General features: G+C 39.1%; 1 protein-coding gene across 1 annotated transcript in view; it reads right to left on the reverse strand.

The window, feature by feature from the left end:
* The window catches only part of LOC135465894 (RAB11-binding protein RELCH homolog), a 98620-nt gene that overhangs the window by 65232 nt on the left and 9076 nt on the right, over positions 1-24312 (reverse strand). Inside the window, 16 exon segments of the mRNA XM_064743265.1 lie at positions 5566-5629; positions 5868-5950; positions 7052-7151; positions 9429-9535; positions 12584-12669; positions 13367-13415; positions 14152-14275; positions 15046-15202; positions 16057-16237; positions 18304-18468; positions 19853-19993; positions 20744-20815; positions 21818-21908; positions 22847-22959; positions 23232-23330; positions 23593-23671. Of these exon segments, the coding sequence (XP_064599335.1) occupies positions 5566-5629; positions 5868-5950; positions 7052-7151; positions 9429-9535; positions 12584-12669; positions 13367-13415; positions 14152-14275; positions 15046-15202; positions 16057-16237; positions 18304-18468; positions 19853-19993; positions 20744-20815; positions 21818-21908; positions 22847-22959; positions 23232-23330; positions 23593-23671 (1711 nt within the window).

A 24312-nucleotide genomic window follows, 5' to 3' on the forward strand; every position in this document is an offset into this window, starting at 1 on the left:
GGCATTCAGAGAACACTGGTAGCTCGTCTGATTGAGGACTTGCATAAAAAATGGTATAATGTTCAGGTGAGATGATACCTTCAAATACTGACCTCTAAACCGAAAATAAAGTAAAATGAAACTGTCATACACATATATTATTATCTTAGTAGGTAGGGCAAACATTAAATCAACAGGGGCCTCTGTGGCTCAGTTGTTTAGCGCATTAGCGCAGTGTAATGACTCAGAAGCCTCTCACCAATGCAGTCGCTGTGAGTTTAAGTCAAGCTCATGCTGGCTTCCTCTCCGGCCATATGTGGGAAGGTCTGCCAGCAACCTGCCGATGATCGTGGGTTTCCCCGGGGCTGTGCCCGGTTTCCACCCACCATAATGCTGGCCGTCCTCGTATAAGTGAAATATTCTTGAGCACGGCGTAAAACACCAATCAAAGAAATAAATAAATATATTAAATCAACAAGGATTGCCAAAATTACTATCCTGTCACAAAAATACGACTATTTATCACATGCATGAAGATTGCAGAGCAGTGACTTTCGTACATACATGTAATAGAGCTGTAAATCACTGCAGCGATAAAAGACGTCATTGCGGGCAATGGTCTTTGATATGCATATTCTTTGGGTGGCTACTGCAATCCTATGATTGGCTGAGCAAATACTCAGTTGACAACAGTCAGTGTCTGTGGATGGTTTAAACATTCCGCCACAGTCTCTCTGGTGGTCTCCTCGTGCGGCCATGTTCCGCCAGTGCCATAGGCTCCTAGTACTAATATAGATGGGGGGAAGCTTTCTACAGATAATGTGTATACCACAGAAAATGAAGTCCAAAAATTAGGTAAACTTTTGACGATCCATAAATCTGGTAAAGTAGCTAGAGAGACAATAAGCTTCTGTCAGTATCGGTAGATAGATGTTTTCATAAGAAACTGTAGCTCTACATGAAAGGCTTATAGAAATCAGGGGAACGAAGTGTGTCCACAAAACAGAAAAAAGATGACTAAGCTGGTAAACTCGTCAGAAGGACCTAATTATCAATACGGTTCTTGTCCTCCTGCATGTAGGTAGGCCTGTGTAACAAAACAGTCACAAGACCCTGTGTACAAGAAATTGTAGCTACAGGCTTTCTAGAGAAGATGTGTTTACTAGAGCAAACAGTCAAGTTAATATAACTGGTACATTTTTACACTGAAATCGAATGACTTAAAAGCATTCGCAAAGAAAATAAACTAAAACCAATTAAAAAGTTCAACCTTCAATGGGTAAAACTCTACGAGGTAGATGTAATCATCAATGACGACCCCTTAATCACAAGAATGTAAAAAAAACCCCATCCCCCTAAAAAAACTATTGCTACAACAACACAGCTTTCTACTGCTATATGTTGAAGCTACAAAAAGGCTTAAAGTAGATCCCAGCGCTGGACCTTACAAACTGCAGATAGCAGGTTTGATGTCCCCTGAATCAATTCTGATATAAACCATCGAAAACAGAGGAAAAACAGTAAAATTTGGTGATCAAACATCAGAAAATCTACTCCACTACAATGGAGTCACTGTTGACCTTGAGGTCATGTGAGGCTTCTCTAGGTGTAAAACACAGACAACAGGCAACAGTGGCTATAATTTTACAACTAATTTCAGCTTTGTGACGCAGGGTACTGTGAAGTTGCATACATGGCCTAAAAATACCCCAGATTGAGAAAATATGGACCAGATCTCATCAAAAACACCCTTTGATTATGGAGTACTTGATTGTTGTCGCATGAGACGTGCTAACTCAGCCATGCCTACTGAAATAAATGGCCGAAGGATAAAGATTATAACCCCCTCGCCCTAAAAAGCCAAATGAAAAAGAAAAAGTCCAGATTTTCACTCCGAAAATGAAGGAATTTTGCTTTGTAACTTGTTTGTTTCATTTAGACATAAAGTGTGGGGGGGCTAGCCATTGCCCCACAACGACCACAAAGCTACAGGGCGGCCCTCCGGTTCAGTTTACACCTTGTTTACAGGCCACTGTGCGCTCATGATACCCCACAGCATGATGTACATTGAAGCCCGTTACGCGAACTCAGACAAAATTTAATTTGGCATTTTTATGTGTTACCAATCGCTGTTTCCATTCAATATCATTCAAGCCTTATTTATTTTTGCCCTTGACACTTTTTTAAAACATGCAAAAGTAACTCAATTGTTGCTTTCACCAATGTTGAGCGACAGACTCTTCTCGTCACTGCAACTCACAATCAGCTGGCTCGACTGCATGGATCCTAGTGTTGTAGCAGGCAGGCCTATCGCCTGACTTGGCAAGAAAAACTGCAAAATTGCGCCAAATTCTCCATGGCTGTTAACATAATTCCATGAATATCTGATTCATGTCAGACAAATCAGACAGGAATGCGTTTGCGCCATCTACAGTGGCCGGTATATGAGTGAAAATCGGTCATCATATTGCCCCCTCCCTCTGCTGTAGCCAACATGATTTTCCAGGATCTAATACAACTCTGGTAACTTTTTAAATATTTGTTGTAAAACTGTTTTACTTACATTTATATGATTTTCAGGGTGTTAAATAAGAAGTGTACACAAAGGGGTAATTATAGATTTAGTCATATGACAGCTTCAGGAAAAGCACCTAGTACGTAGGCCTGATGCATGGATTTGTCAATGCTTTGCAGAGCTTTTTAACACATAATCCCGCCAGGTATTCACGGCATGACGTCATCTGACCTGGGCTCAGCGGTCGACAAGATAAGCAGATGGACAAACTTTAACAGGTTTTTTACAGAGGGTATTAGTTAAAAATAATACTTTTTTAAATGCAGTTCACATACTACCATAGCAAAAATAGTATCTAGGGAACATTTAGTATGAAAATAAAAGCGCCGGGGTTCTCCTTTAGCATGTTTCTCACACAGATCCTATGGTGTCTACATATATCTACATGGTGTTTCCATACAACAGGGTAGTTCTACTGTCATACCCAGATGGTGTCTACATATATCTACATGGTGTTTCCATACAACAGGGTAGTTCTACTGTCATACCCAGATGGTGTCTACATATATCTACATGGTGTTTCCACACAACAGGGTAGTTCTACTGTCATACCCAGATGGTGTCCACATATATCTACATGGTGTTTCCATACAACAGGGTAGTTTTTTTGTCACATCCCCACAGTGGCTCCAAACAACAGGGTAGTTCTACTGTCATATCTAGATGGTGTCCCCCAATAACAGGGTGGTCATGTTGTCATATCTATACATGGTGTCTCTGAATAACGGGGTGGCTCTGTTGTCATATCTACATGGTGTCTCCTAATAACAGGGTGGTTCTGTTGTCATATCTACATGGTGTCTCCTAATAACAGGGTAGTTCTGTTGCCATATCTACCTGGTGTCTCCTAATAACAGGGTAGTTCTGTTGTCATATCTACATGGTGTCTCCTAATAACAGGGTGGCTCTGTTGTCATATCTACACTGGTGTCTCCTAATAACAGGGTAGTTCTGTTGTCATATCTACATGGTGTCTCCTAATAACAGGGTGGCTCTGTTGTCATATCTACACTGGTGTCTCCTAATAACAGGGTAGTTCTGTTGTCATATCTACATGGTGTCTCCTAATAACAGGGTGGCTCTGTTGTCATATCTACTTGGTGTTCCCTAATAACAGGGTGGCTCTGTTGTCATATCTACACTGGTGTCTCCTAATAACAGGGTAGTTCTGTTGTCATATCTACATGGTGTCTCCTAATAACAGGGTGGCTCTGTTGTCATATCTACACTGGTGTCTCCTAATAACAGGGTAGTTCTGTTGTCATATCTACATGGTGTCTCCTAATAACAGGGTGGCTCTGTTGTCATATCTACTTGGTGTTCCCTAATAACAGGGTGGCTCTGTTGTCATATCTACACTGGTGTCTCCTAATAACAGGGTAGTTCTGTTGTCATATCTACATGGTGTCTCCTAATAACAGGGTGGCTCTGTTGTCATATCTACTTGGTGTTCGCTAATAACAGGGTGGTTCTGTTGTCATATCTACATGGTGTCTACTAATAAAAGGGTGGTTCTGTTGTCATATCTAGATGGTGTCTCCTAATAACAGGGTGGTTCTGTTGTCATATCTACACTGGTGTCTCCTAATAACAGGGTGGTTCTGTTGTCATATCTAGATGGTGTCTACTAATAACAGGGTAGTTCTGTTGTCATATCTACTTGGTGTCCCCTAATAACAGGGTAGTTCTGTTGTCATATCTACATGGTGTCTCCTAATAACAGGGTGGCTCTGTTGTGATATCTACACTGGTGTCTCCTAATAACAGGGTAGTTCTGTTGTCATATCTACTTGGTGTCCCCTAATAACAGGGTAGTTCTGTTGTCATATCTACATGGTGTCTCCTAATAACAGGGTGGTTCTGTTGTCATATCTACACTGGTGTTCCCTAATAACAGGGTAGTTCTGTTGTCATATCTACATGGTGTCTCCTAATAACAGGGTAGTTCTGTTGTCATATCTACATGGTGTCTCCTAATAACAGGGTGGTTCTGTTGTCATATCTACACTGGTGTCTCCTAATAACAGGGTGGCTCTGTTGTCATATCTACATGGTGTCTCCTAATAACAGGGTAGTTCTGTTGTCATACCTACATGGTGTCTCCTAATAACAGGGTGGTTCTGTTGTCATATCTACATGGTGTCTCCTAATAACAGGGTGGTTCTGTTGTCATATCTACATGGTGTCCCCTAATAACAGGGTGGTTCTGTTGTCATATCTACATGGTGTTCCCTAATAACAGAGTGGTTCTGTTGTCATATCTACATGGTGTTCCCTAATAACAGGGTGGGTCTATGGTCATATCTACGTGGTATTCCCTAATAACAGGGTGGCTCTGTTGTCATATCTACATGGTGTCCCCTAATAACAGGGTGGTTCTGTTGTCATATCTACATGGTGTTCCCTAATAACAGGGTGGGTCTATGGTCATATCTACATGCTGTCTCCTAACAACAGGGTGGTTCAGTTGTCATATCTACATGGTGTCTCCTAATAACAGAGTGGTTCTGTTGTCATATCTACGTGGTATTCCCTAATAACAGGGTGGGTCTATGGTCATATCTACATGGTGTCTCCTAATAACAGGGTGGTTCTGCTGTCATATATACATGGTGACTCCTAATAACAGGGTGGTTCTGTTGTCATACATACATGGTGACTCCTAATAACAGGGTGGTTCTGTTGTCATATCTACATGGTGTCTCCTAATAACAGGTTGGTTCTGTTGTCATACCTACATGGTGTCCCCTAATAACAGGTTGGTTCTGTTGTCACATCTACATGGTGTCTCCTAATAACAGGGTGGTTCTGTGGTCATATCTATATGTACATGGTATCTACATATATCAGGGAAGTTCTATTAATTGTGACGCTGAAGCATCAACAAGGAAACACTACAAACAACCTACAGTTCACTCAACACCAGGATGCTGAAACTTGATTGACCGATGTGTCTTAGAATGCAGCTTATTTTAACACAGTTATGTTTGCTTATATTCTTGAATACTAACCTCTCGACTAGCAACATTCTCAATGATGGTACCCAAGGCAGGAATGGTGGCTACTCGTACAGATCTGCAAATAAACCATACAAACATCATGATTTACACAGATACATGTATCACAAATGAATATTTATCAGTTTTCATATGGTTATAAAATACAGATTTTAAATTCAGCTTTCAGTGTGTTCATATTTACGTCAAAAGGTAATGTATATTAAAGCATATTTTCAGAGCAGTTTGAAGATGTTAATACAGAGATGATTCTGTGATTTGCTCAGTAAAACAACATTGTACATTTGTGTACTTACATTTCTGGATCATTGGCTAGTGTCACCAGGGCAGGAATGACTCGTGTGGACAGCTCTGTTTCTGTCAAACCACGGATCAGAAGCTGTAATGTCAACAAAATAAACAAGTAGAGATTCATTCTGATATCCCTTCTGAAAAATCTTTTACAGTTTTCCAAATCTGATTTCACAATGGCCACAACCATGAAAGTGTACATATAAGTGTACAAGACAAAAAAGAAACAAACTATTTTTTTTTATATTTTTTTCTAAATGAGAAATTCCCAAAAAGCCAATACTTACTATAGTGGGTTTTCCAGAACATGTTTTTCAAATTAATTAAATTAATTTAAGTCCATTAAAACATATTGGAATGAACATAAAGGTAGTATATCATATACATGTATTGTTTTACAGAAAATAGCTATTTTTTCAAAAAAATATTTTGTTCACAAATAAGGGAAATTCTTTAAAAAGAAAGTTATGCAATGTCACAACACTTAAAAGCGATCCAAAAAGTCCAACATATTTTATCCTACTTTAAATGCTATCAAGTTTTGGGTACAGGATAACTGGTTTGTACAGTGCTTTGAATGGCACTATCGCCACGATATGGCTGAAATATTGCCGATGTGGCATTAAGCCATAATCATTCATTCATTGAATGGCACTGAATTTGGGACTTCAGTGTATTTTGCTTATGTAAAACTTGGCGGTGTATGCATGACTTAACAGTATTTCATTTACATGTACAACTATACAACTGCAGTCAGATTTGTGGTGAGGGAGTTCCAGCCTCTGAAAATTAAACAATGTCCTCTTGGCCAGTTTTTGTTGTGGCTACAAGACCCAGTTCAGTTTTAGTGAAAGGAAGGGTACAGATATGTTTTATGAGAGCTACTCTTGGAAGAAGAAAACAGATGTCGACTGTTATGCTATAGACCATAGTTCAATGGTTCCTTCCAGTGAACAGAAATGCTCTTGGTTCCAACCCATGACAGAAAATGTTTTTCTTTCAAGTATCTAATGTCCTATGTATTTCAGTGCGTTCATAAGCCATTCAGTTTAAGTACGCCAATATGATATTTACAATGGGCTTTAATATCCCAAAATAAACATTTCAACAGAACTCAATATACTTTACAAGATTTCAAGAGCCAGTGGAGACCTGGATACATGTATCCTTTGAATAAATCGTAACTTACCTCAAACAATCTAGCAGCTACACATCTGACTTGTGCTGATGTGTGCACCACGCCATCCCATAATACTCCCAGTAAAATATCATGGTGGCTGTTAGTGGATCTGAGAACACATAACAACAGGGAGACATAGTAGGAATAGCCTAATAGTACTGTGCAAATTATGAGGTATATTTACTTAATGGTGAAATAAAAAAGCAAAGTGTAAAGCCGAATATTCTGTGGAGGATTTCACTGACCAACTGCACTATTAATCTGATTATCTGTTAATAGGTTTCAGCATTGTTGGTGGAAACTGCAGCCTGAGGGAAAATCATCATTCTAGTCCAGGTACCTGGCAGATCTCCTGATGTAATAACACAGCTAAATCAAATGAAGCTACAAGCAGACTTATGCAACCTGACTGGTCAACCTTATCAGTCCTCTTGGGAACTATTGCTTTACACCTCATAAGTCAGTTCTTCACAGAACAGAATTAACATATAATGAGAGTGGTTCATCATATTGAATGGAAACTTGGAAGAACAGATGGCTTTGCCATAACAAATTACAGATCAAGTTCACATCGAGGGCAATTTCATCAATTTCATAATCATGTTTTGGACTTCTTCACAATGGTTCACCATTCTGAACTGAAACTTTTGATGTGCTGTGGACTTTGACCTAGCCATTATTCCCACCACTTAAACCAGTAGAGGACATCACTACACTTCCAATGCTTATTTGCGCTTTTGAGCACTTTGTCTGTCTGGAGCGTATGCTTATTTGTACTTTTGAGCACTTTGTCTGTCTGGAATGTATGCTTATTTGCACTTTTGAGCACCTTGTCTGTCTGGAGTGTATGCTTATTTGTACTTTTAAGCACTTTGTCTGTACAAAGTGTATGGTTATTTGTACTTTTGAGCACTTTGTCTGTAAGGAATGTGTGCTTATTTGTACTTTTGAGCACTTTGTCTGTACAAAGTGTATGGTTATCTGTACTTTTGAGCAGCATGTCTGTATGGAGTGTATGTTTATTTGTACTTCTGAGCACCTTGTCTGTCTGGAGTGTATGTTTATTTGTACTTTTGAGCACCATGTCTGTATGGAGTGTATGCTTATTTGTACTTTTGAGCACTTTGTCTGTATGGAGTGTATGCTTATTTGTACTTTTGAGCACCTTGTCTGTCTGAAGCGTATGCTTATTTGTACTTCTGAGCACTTTGTCTAGAGTGTATGCTTATTTGCACTTTTGAGCACCTTGTCTGTCTAGAGTGCATGCTTATTTGTACTTTTGAGCACCATGTCTGTATGGATTGTATGCTTATTTGTAGTTTTGAGCACCATGTCTGTATGGAGTGTGTGCTAATTTGTACTTTTGATCACTTTGTCTGTATGGAGTGTGTGCTTATTTGCACTTTTGAGCACCATGTCTGTTTGGAGTGTATGCTTATTTGTACTTTTGAGCACCTTGTCTGTCTGGAGTGTATGCTTATTTGTACTTTTGAGCACTTTGTCTGTATGGAGTGTGTGCTTATTTGTACTTTTGAGCACTTTGTCTGTACAGAGTGTGTGCTTATTTGTGCTTTTGAGCACTTTGTCTGTATGGAGTGTGTGCTTATTTGTACTTTTGAGCACCATGTCTGTGCGGAATGCATTCTTACTTCCACTACATGTATGTATCTGGTCAGATCTACAGTTAGCGGGAATATGTGGTCTGCACCATGTCTGTACAGAGTGTGTGCTTATTTGTACTTTTGAGCACCATGTCTGTGCGGAATGCATTCTTACTTCCGCTACATGTATGTCACTGGTCAGATCTACACTTAGCAGGAATATGCAGTCTGCACCATGTCTGTACAGAGTGTGTGCTTATTTGTACTTCTGAGCACCATGTCTGTGCGGAATGCATTCTTACTTCCGCTACATGTATGTCTCTGGTCAGATCTACACTTAGCGGGAATATGTGGTCTTCACCATGTTGGCGTTTGTTAATAGGAGTGATTTATTTACCTCACTATATCGGGCTTAATGTAAAAGGCTTCAACAAGAGAACTCAGAATTGATAAACATGCGACATTCACCTGTAACACCAAGCCAGAACTCTGTAAATGAGACCCAGTGAGCCTTCACTGGCAAATTAGCAAGCCCCTAAAGACAAAGACTAAACACTGTATCCCCCAGAGCTCCCATCAATAATTCAGGTTGATTTCCTCAAAAGCACGAAATATAATAATGTAAACCAGAGGTCGCTCCTGTCCAAGAATATTAGGGAGTACTGACACAACCAGAAATGATGTTGTATTGGTGGTCAAAGTTGATGGTCAATGGTCAAGTGATTCTATGGATTGTATGACAGGCTACCAGACAACATTAGCAACCTTGATTCTGATTTCCTTACCCCAGGTCTTGGAAGGTGGCTTTCAGGCTGTCGAGGGGTGCTTGGCACAGTGCCATTGTTGTCAAGGTTTCCTGAAGAAACTGGGTCAACTGCTTCTGACTCTCCTCCTGCAATCAAAACACTTGACTTGTCATTCAACTGGTCATAAATGTTACCATCACATATCCTTATTTCACCAAATGTTTGGTACATAAAAACTCACTCTGAAACGCACATAAAGGCCTTAAAATGATATTTTTAATGCCAACACTTAAGCAATTAAACTAAAAACTCTTAAATGACCCCATAAGGTGGATCAACCATAAGGTAAGCAAGTCACAGGTATAACAGAAAAATATTTAAAAATTTCACTTTAACAGTTCATTTTACTTTAACAGTTTACTAGTTCCAATTACTGTATTTGATCGAAAAATGTTTCCATCACTATCACTCATTTTATCAAAAGCAATATTTTATTATGTTTACTTGCATCTAAAAATGCAACCTTTTGCGTTAAAGCCAACAAATGACAGGTGACTTTAGAAATATGAACTATGAAAAAAAAACCCACAAGTCTGGTGAGCTTCTAAAGCCATGTTTTGAATCAAAAATCAAAAATGAAACATGCTTGGGCAACAATCAATAATTCATCTACCTTTCAGAGAACAGAGAGAAAAAAATATCCGGGAGCAAAAGAAAGTGTAAATAAATGATGGCTGACATTCTAAGGCATGGGACCCCCAGCAGTGACAGACAAGTCAATGGTGATTCTGATTCATCAGAACAGAGACTAAAGTGAGGTGGTCATGACAATAGTATGACCATAAACAGCTTCTTCCCTTTTATTTATTTATTTATTTGATTGGTGTTTTATGCCTTACTCAAGAATATTTCACTTATGCGACGGTGGCCAGCATTATGGTGGGAGGAAACCGGGCACAGCCCGGGGGAAACCCACGGCCATCCGCAGGTTGCTGGCAGACCTTCCCACGTACAGTTAGGGAGGAAACCAGCATGAGCTGGACTTGACCGCATTGGTGAGAGGCTCCTGGGTCATTACGCTGCGCTAGCGTACTAACCAACTGAGCCACGGAAGCCCCTACTTGCTCCCTTTTACCTTCTGTGCTAAAAAGTAAGTATGTTTGTTCATTTATGTATACAATTCACATTTAATGTCACACCCTTCCATGATAGTTTGTTTAATGGGTGGAGGAAACGGAGTGCTCATGGCAAAGACTTTAGGTAATTTACTGACTGGTGAGCCCAGCATAAGCCACTGACCTTCAGCAACTTATTGACAAACTTTCTAACCAGTGACGTTCAACCATGAACAACCCATGCTGGAGAAGACAAGTGGTCATCTACGAATGCAAGACTGCGCAAACAGCTCCACGAGCGCAACTAACCACACTTTCTCACCTAGTCTCAATGAACAATGAGAGCAGGGAAATCTGTAAGTTCCCTGTCCAAGGTCAGGATTGAACCCACAATGCCTACAGTCAGAACAGTTGATACATGTGCACTGCTCGCTGGCTACATATAAAACTCTCTGGAACCACCAAATCTGGCAGACCTACGGGTAGCTGACCAACCTCAGAGTTGTATAACAGAGCCAGCAGAACTCACAAAATAAGAGCTTAAAATGCTACTTCAGTGAAAATTCTAGTCATGACAAATTTAATAATAACAGACTCAACTACACATTCACTTCAAGAATGTGAAAATTACATGAACACGGCCTGTTTTTGTGGCATTTTAAGTGTGCTTTGCACTTGGGCTGAACACATAGAAGTGACACCTATGGGTTTTGGCTTGCCATAACTTGCCTTGTTGAACATAAAATGCCTTAAAACCCGAGACATTTCCTTACAATGTAAGATTGGCATTCAAGCAAAAATATTGTTAGAAATGTTATTCTCAACTGTTAATTACCATTTCTTCGAAATGTTTGAGAAAGATGTGTGCACTGATGAAAACTCAACCAATCAACCGACTGACAGCCTATACATGACTTACACTATGGCTCAAATAAAGGCTTTCAACACTTATTATGTCTACAAGCTATTATTTGTAAAAAAGACAAAAACATTATTGTTACATACACTTGTCTCAGACATCATTTGTTCAATATTTTGAAAGACAGGGCACAAGAAATCCTATTAGGTCTATCTGGCATCAAGGATCAGGCCACAAGGTCCGCTAGCTAAAACACTCGCCAGCGAACCTGCCACTAAAACTTTGTGCATTATTGAATGAGTGAGTGAGTGAGTGCTTGGGGTTTTACGTCCTACTTAACAATTTTTCAGTCATATGATGACAAAGGAATCCTCAGAGTGCATGTAATGTGCCTCCTTGTTGCAGGACGGATTCCTATCGCTCTTTTATCTAGTGCTGCTTCACTGAGATGCCTTACCGAAGGCAAGTAAGGCACCCCGCCTTATTTTTCTGAAATGCAATAAAGTGATGCCAGTGCGGCATGCTACAAAGTTCACAATAGTTGGCTGATAAAGACAGATATACCTGTTCATATGTATATTTTATTACATTTCTATATTATCTATTTCTTTTATTACACAGGCTGAAATGACTTCGTAAGAATTATACATTAATCAAATTAATTTCTATGGTCTTTGATACCAGCATTATGGGGGGAGGAAACTGGGTAAAGCCTTTATGGTGGGAGGAAACCATCCGCAGGTTGCTGGCAGACCTTCCCACTTACAGCCGGAGGAAGCTCTATGGTCTTTGAGGCCACATATGGTGTTGCGCACAGTTACTATGGCACAATTCATTCCCATCATTCCTATAGTCATTTGTGTCAGATATGTGGCTATGTAATGTCCAGTCTAGCCGGCTTGCTTTGGCTTGATCACACCCTGTCAATAACTTTGCTGTTTTCTGATGTTGGGGCCATGTGTGATGGAAAACAGTAGTAGGTAACACATTTTTTTGAACCATTTATCTTAACTAGGAAAATTTACTTCACCTTCTCTGCACTGTTTACACTGAGCCTAACAATGACAGATGTCTACTTGCTACATCATTCACCAGTACCTACAGAAATTCCCAAGGACAAACAGGTTTTGGTACAAAGCTACTGACAGAAAACAGTTAAAACATGAAGAGAACTCATCTAATATCTGCGCACATTATTATGACACTGTAGAGATACTAACCCCTGAGAAGGCTGTGAGCACCCCGGATGTGTAGACAGGTACAGTACAAGTGGTCAGGGCAGTTTGACCAGATGCTACCTGCGTATCTGTGAGGTTAGACAAGGAGACATTGTGAGCAAATACATCACAGGATGACACCTCATTTAAAAGTGTCTTATGGGTATTTTATATACCAAGCTATTGTTCTATCTGACATAAAATATATCCGCACGTCAGGGCCCAGTTTCATGAAGCTTTCTTAACGTTACCAGCTCACAACTACCATGACGGTGTAATGCTTCCAGTACTGGTTGCTGTAGTGGTTAAGTGAAGGTACCGTTAAGAGTGCTTCATGAAACTGGGGCCCAGGCATTTAAGTGCTTTTACTTGATGTTTAACACGGCATAAAATTGTGCTACTTGACATTAAATATATCACACGATTACACCATATGAAAAAGTGCATTTAACTGATACCTAAAATCACAACACACTATTGTTCTATTTGACATGATTCAACAATATTTTTGAACACAGATCTATAATCTTTCTCATAAATTCAATGAAGCAATCTAATCTAGTTGAAATAATATTCTATACTCTATATTCTACTCCAGGTTAAAATTGACAGAATGACCCTAACAAGTTATTAAGTGATGACGTAATGCTTCAAGGGAACATCCCTCAGTTCTTTTGATGTCATATGTTGAAACCTTCATTTTCAATCTATCACAATCAGGGCAAAATTTTGTCTATGAAGAAGAAATATAATGTTTATGAAGTACAAATACCACAATGTACGTACACAGCAACTCCTCAGGCACCGCAAGCAGGTCCTTAAATCTGGGCTTCACCTGAAAACAGCAAATCACTCCAATGAAATCATGAGGAAAAAGGGTTGTCCAGTAATAATTTCTTCTGGAAGGATTTTGTTTTTCTCGAACCGATGACTGGCATCTGGTACAGTTCTGAGTTCCCACATAAATGTATACTGTATCTGTACTGTATACTGGGCCATCAAGCATAAATTTTCTGTCATCCTTTTAATACTTCAATCTTGCACAATCTGTATGCTTTTAATCAGTGTAACTTTAATAAAGGAGTTCCTGACAGCAAGACTGCAAAGTGCTGTACAAATGCTTTAAACCTACATAGCAAGAGCAGAAAATTTTTGCTTTATAAATTTATATGTTTTAAAAACAAGACAGAGCTGATCAACATTTTTCAGGATTCTTCAGTATTCTACAAGTATATAAGGCATACCATCATCACTTAGGTTATGAAGGCAGCCAGGAGGCTTGAGTGAGTATTTTTTTTTCTCATAAAGGAGCTTTGCACATAAAGTGTCATTTCCGTAGTAACCTTCAGCAACTTTTAGCAAAATTACAGTCTGCAGCTTTTTAAAATCAAGTCCACTAAGACAAAAGAAAACAGAACAAAAAAATAAAAAAGAACTGAAACACTAAGATTTTACTGGCTTTCTAGAGCAGTTGTGGCATGGAAAATCAAATTTTAAAATCTAAATATTTCCCATGGAAACACCTGCTGAAACACAGCTTCAAAAGAACATGCCCCAGCATTTCTACTCACTTTTTTCTCCGTAAATATTGGACCAAATGTTCGGCATATTGCGTAGAATAAAGATGAGAGTGCAGGAATGATTTTGGGAAGTGTCAGGCCAACCCCTCCCACTATCTCAATCAGTCTCGGGATTCTGTGAGGTATTAACAAGAGTGACGATGTGTTACTGATGACACTACCAGGCGACATTTCTTAAATTCTGAATTCAAAGACTGCTCAAAACGATGTTAAATAAACTACCCGATGCTGACAGCTCAATCTGAGTGTCAGTCTGGACTACGAATCTTGTCCACACCATCTAAGAAAGTGGAAAGAACCAGTTCCAAAGTGGAAGAAACCAGTTCCAAAGTGGAAGGAACATAAATATATAAGACTACAGAACACAGAGTAAAACCAGAGCAGTGACGACGGCTGTGACAGTTGGCAAATGGTCACACCCGTGAATTAAGGTCTCCTATCAGTTTACCTCAATTAGGGTTTTCTTCTACCCTTTTCATTAATGATTCAGCATCTCCGTTTACCCACCCCTATACCCTGGCTTGAGCAGCCCCCCCCCCACCAAAATGCAGAAAATGACAACTGCAATTTATTGAACGACACTAGTCTAGAATTTCTCAAAATTCTGTGTTGTCATCACACTTAACATACAAAAACTTTTGAACAATGCAAGGAAACCAGTGAAGAAATCGGATTGCCATCGTTAAGCCACCAACCTTTAGCAAGCTACAAACATAACGCCCCTGAGAGTTTGACACAGCACATTTTTTTTAATAACTTGGGACAATTCTCAGCTGACTTCAGGATTATAATAATCTTGATAATTAGCTGGAGAAAATGTTAGCACTAACACTTACAAAAAAAGAGAACAGGGGGTTTACGTATTTTTTCAGAATTAGAACTCACAGGTTATTGACGACCCAGCTGTAGTTCTCCCAGGGCTCCACCCACTCCTGTTCCATGTGCTGATCAAACAGGTGCACTAGGGCAGACAAATGATGGTGGTCACCCACAATAATGCGCAGATCAGTCAGTGAAGACGCTGGCTTCGGGAAACGAGATGCTGAAAACAAATTTCCCACTAAAAATTTGCTCAACTTTTGCAGGACAAAAATGTGTGATGAAGGACACTGCTGTGGGCCGACAAATTTACACGCTGAATTATTAAAATTTATGCTGATGTACATAAACTGATAGTTACGTTTCTTCATTTGGAAATTAAAACCTAGCCAACCACTCAGATAAAGCCTGTGATAAACCACTACTCTGTAGTGATGTATGCATTTATCGGTTTATTATTTTGATTGAAATTTCACACCATCACCAACTGGACTGACTGATTCAATGGTGTTCAATGAGAATTTTTCACTGTCACATTTATGGATGGAGTAAACCTAAGTGCTTGCAGTAAACCCGAGTGCCTGCAGTAAACCTGAGTGCCTGCAGTAAACCCTAGTGCCTGCAGCAAACCCGAGTGCATGAGGCAACTGAATGCCTGCAGGAAACCCTGAGTGCCTGCAGTAATCCCGAGTGCACGGAGTAAACCTGAGTGCCTGCAGTAAACCCAAGTGCACGGAGTAAACCTGAGTGCCTGCAGTAAACTCAAGTTCACGGGGTAAACCTGAGTGCCTGCAGTAAACCCAAGACTTGCAGGAAACCCTGGTACCTGCAGGAAACCCCGAGTGCCTGCAGTAAACCCGAGTGCTTGCATTAAAACCTAAGTGCATGAGGTAAACCTGAGTGCATGAGGGAAACCCTGTGCCTGCAGTAAACCAGAGTGCCTGCGGGAAACCTGAGTGCCTGCAGGAAACCCGAAGGCCTGCGGGAAACCCAAACGCCTGCAGGAAACCACTGACCTTTGACAGGTTAACTGATGGTTGGAGAAAACAAGTAGAAAGTTAGGACTGCTGAACTCACGATCTATCAGCTCTGCTTCTTCTATCACAGTCTCTACTTTGCCCGCAAACGGTCCTGTCTCTAACATGGACAGATAGAGAAATGGCACAACTTCTCGCAGAGTCTTTATCATGAACACAAACTTGTTCTCATCCAATGGCAGAGTGGTACTGTTTGTGGTTTTTTGCATGGCGAGGGCAGCCTGTAATAAAACATCACCCATAAAACTCACAACTAATGCTGAAAAAAGGAGCAAATGTTCAAGACTGAGTGTGCCAAAATACCCAAACAAGGAAACACATCACATCATTGAGCAAGCCTTTAAATCTTTCAAAGACAAACAAATAAAACTGAAAGTTAAGAACTGGAATCAATTTACATGTACTCAAAGATTTGTGTGGATTTTGTCAAACAGTAAAAAATATAGAATTTACAAATAATTCAACAATTCTTCAAAATTTTTCTGCATTATGACATTTACAAAAGTTTGGGAGACAAAATGACGAGGACACGATTTACTGAATAAAATAATTTGTGACAGCAGTGCACCAAAATAAAATTTAAATTGGAAAAAAAAATATGATAAATACATACATACATACATATATATATATATATATATATATATATATATATATATATATATATACACTTATAACATACATTCCAATCCCAAAACAGCAATGTAATACACCATTAAGCACTGCAATAACCAAGAGTAGTAAGCCTTATATGGAAAACCCCCTTGTGAACATATTTTTTGTTACCAGAAAGCCGGCTGTTGTAAAATACTACCACCAGTTAGTAAATCTTTCTTAGGAAGAAAAACTACAACAATCCAGGATTAAGGTTTCAAGAAATTAACATAAATTTAATATCTTATTGCTCACTTGCCATTTTAATAAAATTATCTTTTACTAAATAAAACAAAAAATAAGCTACTAAGCAGTAGATATAATTAAGCCATTAAAAAAACTGGATCTTGTCTCCAATCAGGGTTGCTGTTGTCAATTAACATAAATTCACCAGTGCATCCAACACCTGTGCATGGAGATTGAGGGGTGGAGTGAAGACTGTGGATCATCTGATTGGCTGAACTGAAGAGTAACACAGCAGACAGGATATTGGACAACAACGGTTGGATGAAAATGACCACAACACCCTCCACACAAAAAGAGAATGCTGAAAGACGTGTGTGAGACTAGGACAGGTCACAAGGAATCCTTATTGCTCTGACACCATAGCTTTTAACTTTCACCTTCACCCTTGTCCAGGTATCTGGCAAGTGTCTGTGCTCTCTGTTCATGAATGCTCATTATGCATTATGTTCATTATCTGGCATGTGGGTTCAAAGGAGATTCCAGCCGTAAGTGGGAAGGTCTGCCAGCAACCTGCGGATGGTCGTGGGTTTCCCCCGGGCTCTGCCTGGTTTCCTCCCACCATAATGCTGGCCGCCGTCGTATAAGTGAAATATTCTTGAGTACAGCGTAAAACACCAATCAAATAAATAAATAAATAAACAAATAAATCAAAGGAGCTTTATCCTCCCCTTCCTTGTCCTTTGGGGGGCCTCCGTGGCTCAGTCGGTTAGCGCGCTAGCGCAGCGTAATGACCCAGGAGCCTCTCACCAATGCGGTCGCTGTGAGTTCAAGTCCAGCTTATGCTGGCTTCCTCTCCGGCCGTAAGTGGGAAGGTTTGCCAGCAACCTGCGGATGGTCGTGGGTTTCCCCCGGGCTGTGCCCGGTTTCCACCCACCATAATGCTGGCCGCCGTCGTATAAGTGAAATATTCTTGAGTACGGCGTAAAACACCAATCAAAAAAAAAAAAAAAAAAATCCTTGTCCTTTGGCCTCCAATCATTGCAGGAATTGTACCAGGAATCTTTACTGCTTACATGCAACAATATCTTTATAATGTCATGCCTGTAAGGGATACCTAGTTGATCTTCTCACAATTTCACACAAATTTATCACTGCTGATACTTTGCTGCTGCTGACATTTTGAGGTTACTCTATCCACAAAACCATATGACAATAATTCTCACCATGTACTTAGTGTAGATGTATGTAAGCACAGTATATATGTTCATCAGAAATGTGATTTAAAATTTTATTACACTACTGAGTCTGCCCCACAAACACACCCAGCCCCCACCCCCAACTAAAGGAATCATAGTGGTGTTTCTGACTTGGAACCTTAGTCTAGACCTGTCTCAGTCTCACACGTGCCACTGAAGCGTGAAGCCCTACACCAGAACAAAGGATGTGCCTTAACTAGTTCCTCCATCTTCCGTAACAAAACATTGGCCAGATCGTGCTCCAGTTTGCCCAGTTCATACGCCCACAGGGCAAACGAGGGCAGAAAGACGAGCTGAGCCGCTGCCACAACACGATCCGACGGGTCGTTCAGCGCAGACATCAACATCTCCAAACCCTGTATGAACACACAAAGAGAATTCTGAGTACCTGCTTGAATTATCACTTAACACTTAAGTGAAGAGATTATAAATTAACTCTGGCAATAAATAATTTCTTTGCTCATCACTTCAGGCCTGATGTCACCTCAACATTTCTTCAAACATAACAAACACGTTCCACTGTACTTGAGTTTTAGAAACATTGAGAAAAAAAACACCTATTTATGAAATGTAATATTTAAGTTTAAAATAAAATACTTGTGCATGCTGTCCCATCTTCCACTTTGGTACTGGTTTGAATTTAAATCTTTTTTTTGTTTTTTTTTTCTTACCATCATTTATTTGCAGCCACATCTTTGCTCTCACCTCCACTCGCACTTTTATACGTTCCCTAAATATCTTATACATGTAACTTTTACTCCATTTGTTTTCTAATTCACGTTCCTTTCCCAATATTTTGGCTCTATCTTCTTCTATTCTACAGTATGTAACGATATTTTTGAGTAGATTTTCTATATGTAATGGTCTTTTTAATTTTTTTTTGTCTCAAAAATCCACCTAATTGCTAATATAAGTGTAGTGTTAAATACTGATTTTTTGTTGGAATAAAAGAATAAAAGTACTGTTGCATTGTCAACTTCGCACGTGAAGTGACACTCGTGCTTTACCCATCTTTCAAAACTTGGCCAATATATTTTAACAAACTTCACCATCTTTTCTGCCAATAATGAAAAGATAAAATTTTGTAAGACATATTCAGTGCAAAATTTAATATGTTTCTGTTCGATTCTGTCATCTTTGCAAGAGCTTTTGTAGCCTGATATGTCATTTTAAAAATCATGGTTATAATATCAGATACATTTGTGTCTATCCCATCATCACGGATTCCTATCACAAACCTCACACGAGAGCAGAGGCCAATCAAGATCTTATTATATGAGTTTCCACTACACCTTGATATGAATTAATATTCCCGAGGTGGTGTTAAGCCACAGTCTTCAGTGCTCATGTGCAAAATACACCATATATGGTACACAGACATAAACATATGGCCTAGCAAGGCTATGTTACAAGAACGCAACCTTTAGCCAAAGACTAGGATTTTGAGCAGTCACACGTTTTATATATATTTCTCTCATTTTTTAAAACTATACCTGTTTCACATGTACCAACAATAATTTCAAATACAAGAAATGAGCTGAATTCGTTGACACGCCAGGATTATAAATCCTAGACATGGAAGAAAAGTGATTTTTCATCTTCCTGCAAACCCAGATCATGACCAGATCAAACTCTGGTAAGGATAACTTTTTGGTTAGTTTTGGGTTTAACACCATTTCAACACTATTTAGGCCTCACATCTCATTTTCATCTCCAGCATTCCTCTCATCGAGTCCATACCTGAACGTATTTGTCACGGTCTCCTATAAAACCTATCACAAGTCCTAGACTTTTCACAACCGCCTCTCGAACTTCCTCTGCCTTGTCATCCATTAACATCTGTTTGAGCATCGACAAGAGCAGAGAGCTTCGTATATCATTCTGTCAAGAAAAACAATGTCAATAAATAAAATGTTGTTTTTATTTATATGAATGTTACTTAATGCCATCAAGAATTTTTCACTTATAAGATGGTGGTCAATTTTTGGGTGGAGGAAGCCCGAGTGCCAGCAGTAAACCATCAACATTTGACAAAGTTACTGGCAAATTTTCCTTCATGAGACGTAGACATGCACACCAAACTTGTTGCAGGCAAGCGTTCTCAAAGAAACGTAAGACTGCACAAAAAGCCAAGAGAGCATCGTTGACCGATTACTGTTGCCGAGGCATCATAAGCCGTGTTCAAAAGTATACCTCACTGAAAGCCTTGGCATGTACAACAACTCATAACACAAGAGAGCTTACAATAACTTTAATTTGTACCTTAAACCTGATGGAATAATGATTTATTTATTTCATTTATTTGATTGGTGTTTTATGCCATACTCAACAATATTTCACCTATTCGACGGCGGCCAGAATTATGGTGGGAGGAAACCAGGCAGAGCGTAGGGGAAACCAAAACATGGGAACCAATCCCATGTACGGCTGGAGAGGAAGCCAGCATGAGCTGGGCTTGAACTCACAAGGACCGCAATGGTGGGAGGCTCCTGAGTCATTATGCTAGCGCACTAACCACATGAGCCACGGATGCCGCCCACTCCACAGTAACATGTTGTTAACATCCTCTTCTTAAGCTAGGGAGATTCTCAATTACGTTATACAGAACCTGTTCAGGGGGAGATAACTCACCGGGACATGAGGAGCCAGTGCACCACAGGCTTCTGCGACTAACAATCTCCTCTCTATGTATTTATGACTGATCTGTAACATGGTAACAGTGTACACATAGGTATAAATAAGTACAGTGAAGTACAACAATACACATACATGTTGCACCTGTCAATGTAGAATACTTCATATGTTATCACTCCAAAGTATGACTTCAAGATTAATACAGGTTTTTTTTTATTTTTCTACATCTCCTATTTGTCCAGAGGTACATGTATCATCAGATTCAGTAATTCTCATCTCTGCCCTCTGAAAAAATGCAATAAATGCAAACTAATGAGGTGTCTTTGAACAAAGGCTTATTATATGCACAAATAAGAAATCTGTAAGTTAATTACAGGTGTGTTAATCTCACCATGTTTTTCCCATGTCTAACAGTTCACTTCCACTTATCCAGCAAACAATATGTTTATATCACTCAATAGATCTGAGATCTGTTTCAATTACCCACGTAAACTTCCAAAAAAAAAAAATCCATACTCTTCCATTTACTAACCTGGAACTCAGTCATTTGAGTATGCTGTCCTTAATATGTCTAAGCTGTGCGCTACAAAATTATGTTTCCTGTATTCCTAAAGTAATTCTGACTTCGTATCGCATAGTCATCAATAAGAAAAGAACATAATATCAAAATTAACACAAACGTAATACGCGCATTGACAGCAAGCCAGACTACAGCAGAAGAAACTATAAGCCATTAAAGTGTATAACAGACGATGATTTTGACCTTGGGAAGCCAAAGCGCGTCACTTACTAGTTATGTGATTCATAAATAGCATTGTGCAAATCCGCTGTTGTCAGAGTTCATCCGTCTGTTAGGTTTATGTTAATTGTGACATTATGATGTTTACTATTCACACATAATGAGGTGATATGAATCACAGGAAATCTCTTTGTGCTGCGTGCGGCTTTGACATTTTGAGGCAACACAAGCGACAAGACCAAGTCACAGGTTTGTGAATGTAACGATTCATAGCGAATAATGAGGAAGCTGAGTGTGGACATGGCTAACTGGCCTCAGAGCTAATCACTCACCTGTTCCCAACACTGTGGTAACAACTCAGCCTCCACTCTCGTCTGTCCTGCATTCTCCGCAAATGCTATACACCCTGTTAAAATCATCTGCCTAAGAGAAGAAAGAGTTGGAGTGAGTGAGTCCTTGGGGATTAATGTCATACTTAACAATTTTTCAGTCATATGACGACGAAGGAATCCTTAGAGAGCATGTAACATGCCTTCTTGTTGCAGGACAGATTTTCACCGCTCTTATCTAGTGCTGCTTCACTGAGACGCCTTACCGAAGGTTAAAAAAACCACCCCGCCCGGGCCATTACACTGATACGGATCAACCAGTCCTTGCACTATCCCCTTCATGCTGAACGCCTAGGTCTTAGGTGGGACTCGACCCAGGATTGACTCTGGATCTACCGCTCCTGAAGCGGACGCTCTACCAACTGTGCTATCGGGGTCGGTGAAAGAACTGGACAATGGGAAGGCAGATTCAACCCTGCCACTGAGGCATTTTCATAGCGCAGGTGTAATGTTTTCTTCATGTTTTGCTAAGGCTTGGGAAATAAATAACAGAAGTATAGTTCAATGAATCTATATGCAAATTTACATTATCATACTAAACAGACTGGATATTTACAGGTACACGTTTCCTGGATATGGTGACCTTAACAGCTACACCTGAATGTCATGTAGGCCTTCCTCTAGCTGCGATTCCCAGAAATTATTTTATGTGCTGATCCTCACTTTCGATCTAATTTATCTGATGCATGAAAAAAAGTATTCTGGCTATATTGGATCAAAATCAACACCTGGCACAAAAGTATCTCCAGAAATCAAGTGAGAATGGCCTCTACCACAATGTAGCGGTTTCTCATTACAAGAGTACATCAACATGGCATAAAACATAAATACTAATTTCTGCACTTCACAAAAAAAAGAAAAAAAAAGAAAAAAAAATTAAACACAGAATATAAGAATCCACGAACTAATCTTGCTGTAAAGCATAAAATAAACCATATCACAATGTATTCATGATCATATGAAATGTCTTACCTTTGTTCTTCATCTGGCTTTTTGATTAAATTAAACAGAATATTTAAAAGTTTGTCTCTTTCACTGGGATCGGAATGCAGTGTTGCTGTGCACAGGATCAAGGGGATTAACTCCTGATGGGAGAAAAAAAAAACATACATGACACTTAGCATATGTATTGATAATTATCAGCGTTTGGGCTAAGCACAACCAAAGATGTTAAAAAAAATTTGTAGTATGCTCAATAGTAGAAAAAAAGAAAACAGTTGGTATGCTTTAAGTAAATATCAATAAATATTTAGAATATGTGTACATTATCACACATAACATTTATGTAAAGCTTAGTACTTTGATAATCTTTTCCACAAAGTGAAATGAAATATTAAAATGTGAAATAGACACTTACCTCTCTTTTAGCCAATAAAACATTGGGAACTATATGAGGCAGACATCTGGCCAGTGTCTGAACTACTTTTTCTTTGTCTGAATCACCTAATTTTGATAACTATAACACACAAAAATAATATTTTATTATTTCATTTTATCATTCTCCAGAATTGTAGTATTTCAGGTAGCAAATTTCTGTATCCGCCATTGACCCAAAATGCACACTTGTTAATGAATTCAACAAAAATTAAATGGCTGAATTAGAGGTGGATTAAATAACTTTAACTCATTTAAAAAGAACAAAGAAGACACACAATGCAGAAAAGAAAATACACCTATTAAAACTTGTGAATATACCAAAAAAAAAAAATCTTGTTTACCTCAGAAACTATCCTATTGTCTTTCTGAACATAGAAGGAGACACTGAGTAAGGCTTTTCTAAAAGCAGGGGACATTTTCCTGGAATAAAACAGATTATTGTTATCCGGGATTCTTATAATTCAAATACAGTTGTACATAATATAAAAACAAATTCAATACAAACATCCTAAGAAAATTCTAATCTTTTTGCATCAAGCTGTATTATTCACTTTTTATGGGATCTATTCACCAACAAATCTTGAATATTTCATTTTTTTTACAACAAAAAAAAGGGTCTTTTGTTTCAAGTAGTACTGTCCCATGTATAAACCTTGATCACTCTCCTCATATAATGAGAGACCTGAAATCTTTAAGCTAATTTTCAAACTGTTTTATTTCTTTATTCATTTGATTGGCGTTATACGCTGTACTCCAGACTATTTCACATGTACGAAGGCGGCCAGCATGACAGTGGGAGGAAACCAGGCAGAGCCTCAGGGAATCCCACAACCATCCACAGGTTGCTGGCAGACCTTCCCTCTTACGGCCGGAGAGGAAGTCAGCACGAGTTGGACTTGAACTCACCCAACTGTTTTAATTAAGAGCACAAAAGTCATCCACACGAATTCATGACATATTTTCGATTTAAAAAGGACACTGCTCTTTCAATATTTAAAATATAACAGAAGAGCAATACTGAGAGCAGTCTAAGAATCTTTCATTGTTATAGAGTAAGCCTG

This window comes from Liolophura sinensis, chromosome 5, assembly GCF_032854445.1.
Source record: "Liolophura sinensis isolate JHLJ2023 chromosome 5, CUHK_Ljap_v2, whole genome shotgun sequence".
Classification (NCBI taxonomy): domain Eukaryota; kingdom Metazoa; phylum Mollusca; class Polyplacophora; order Chitonida; family Chitonidae; genus Liolophura; species Liolophura sinensis.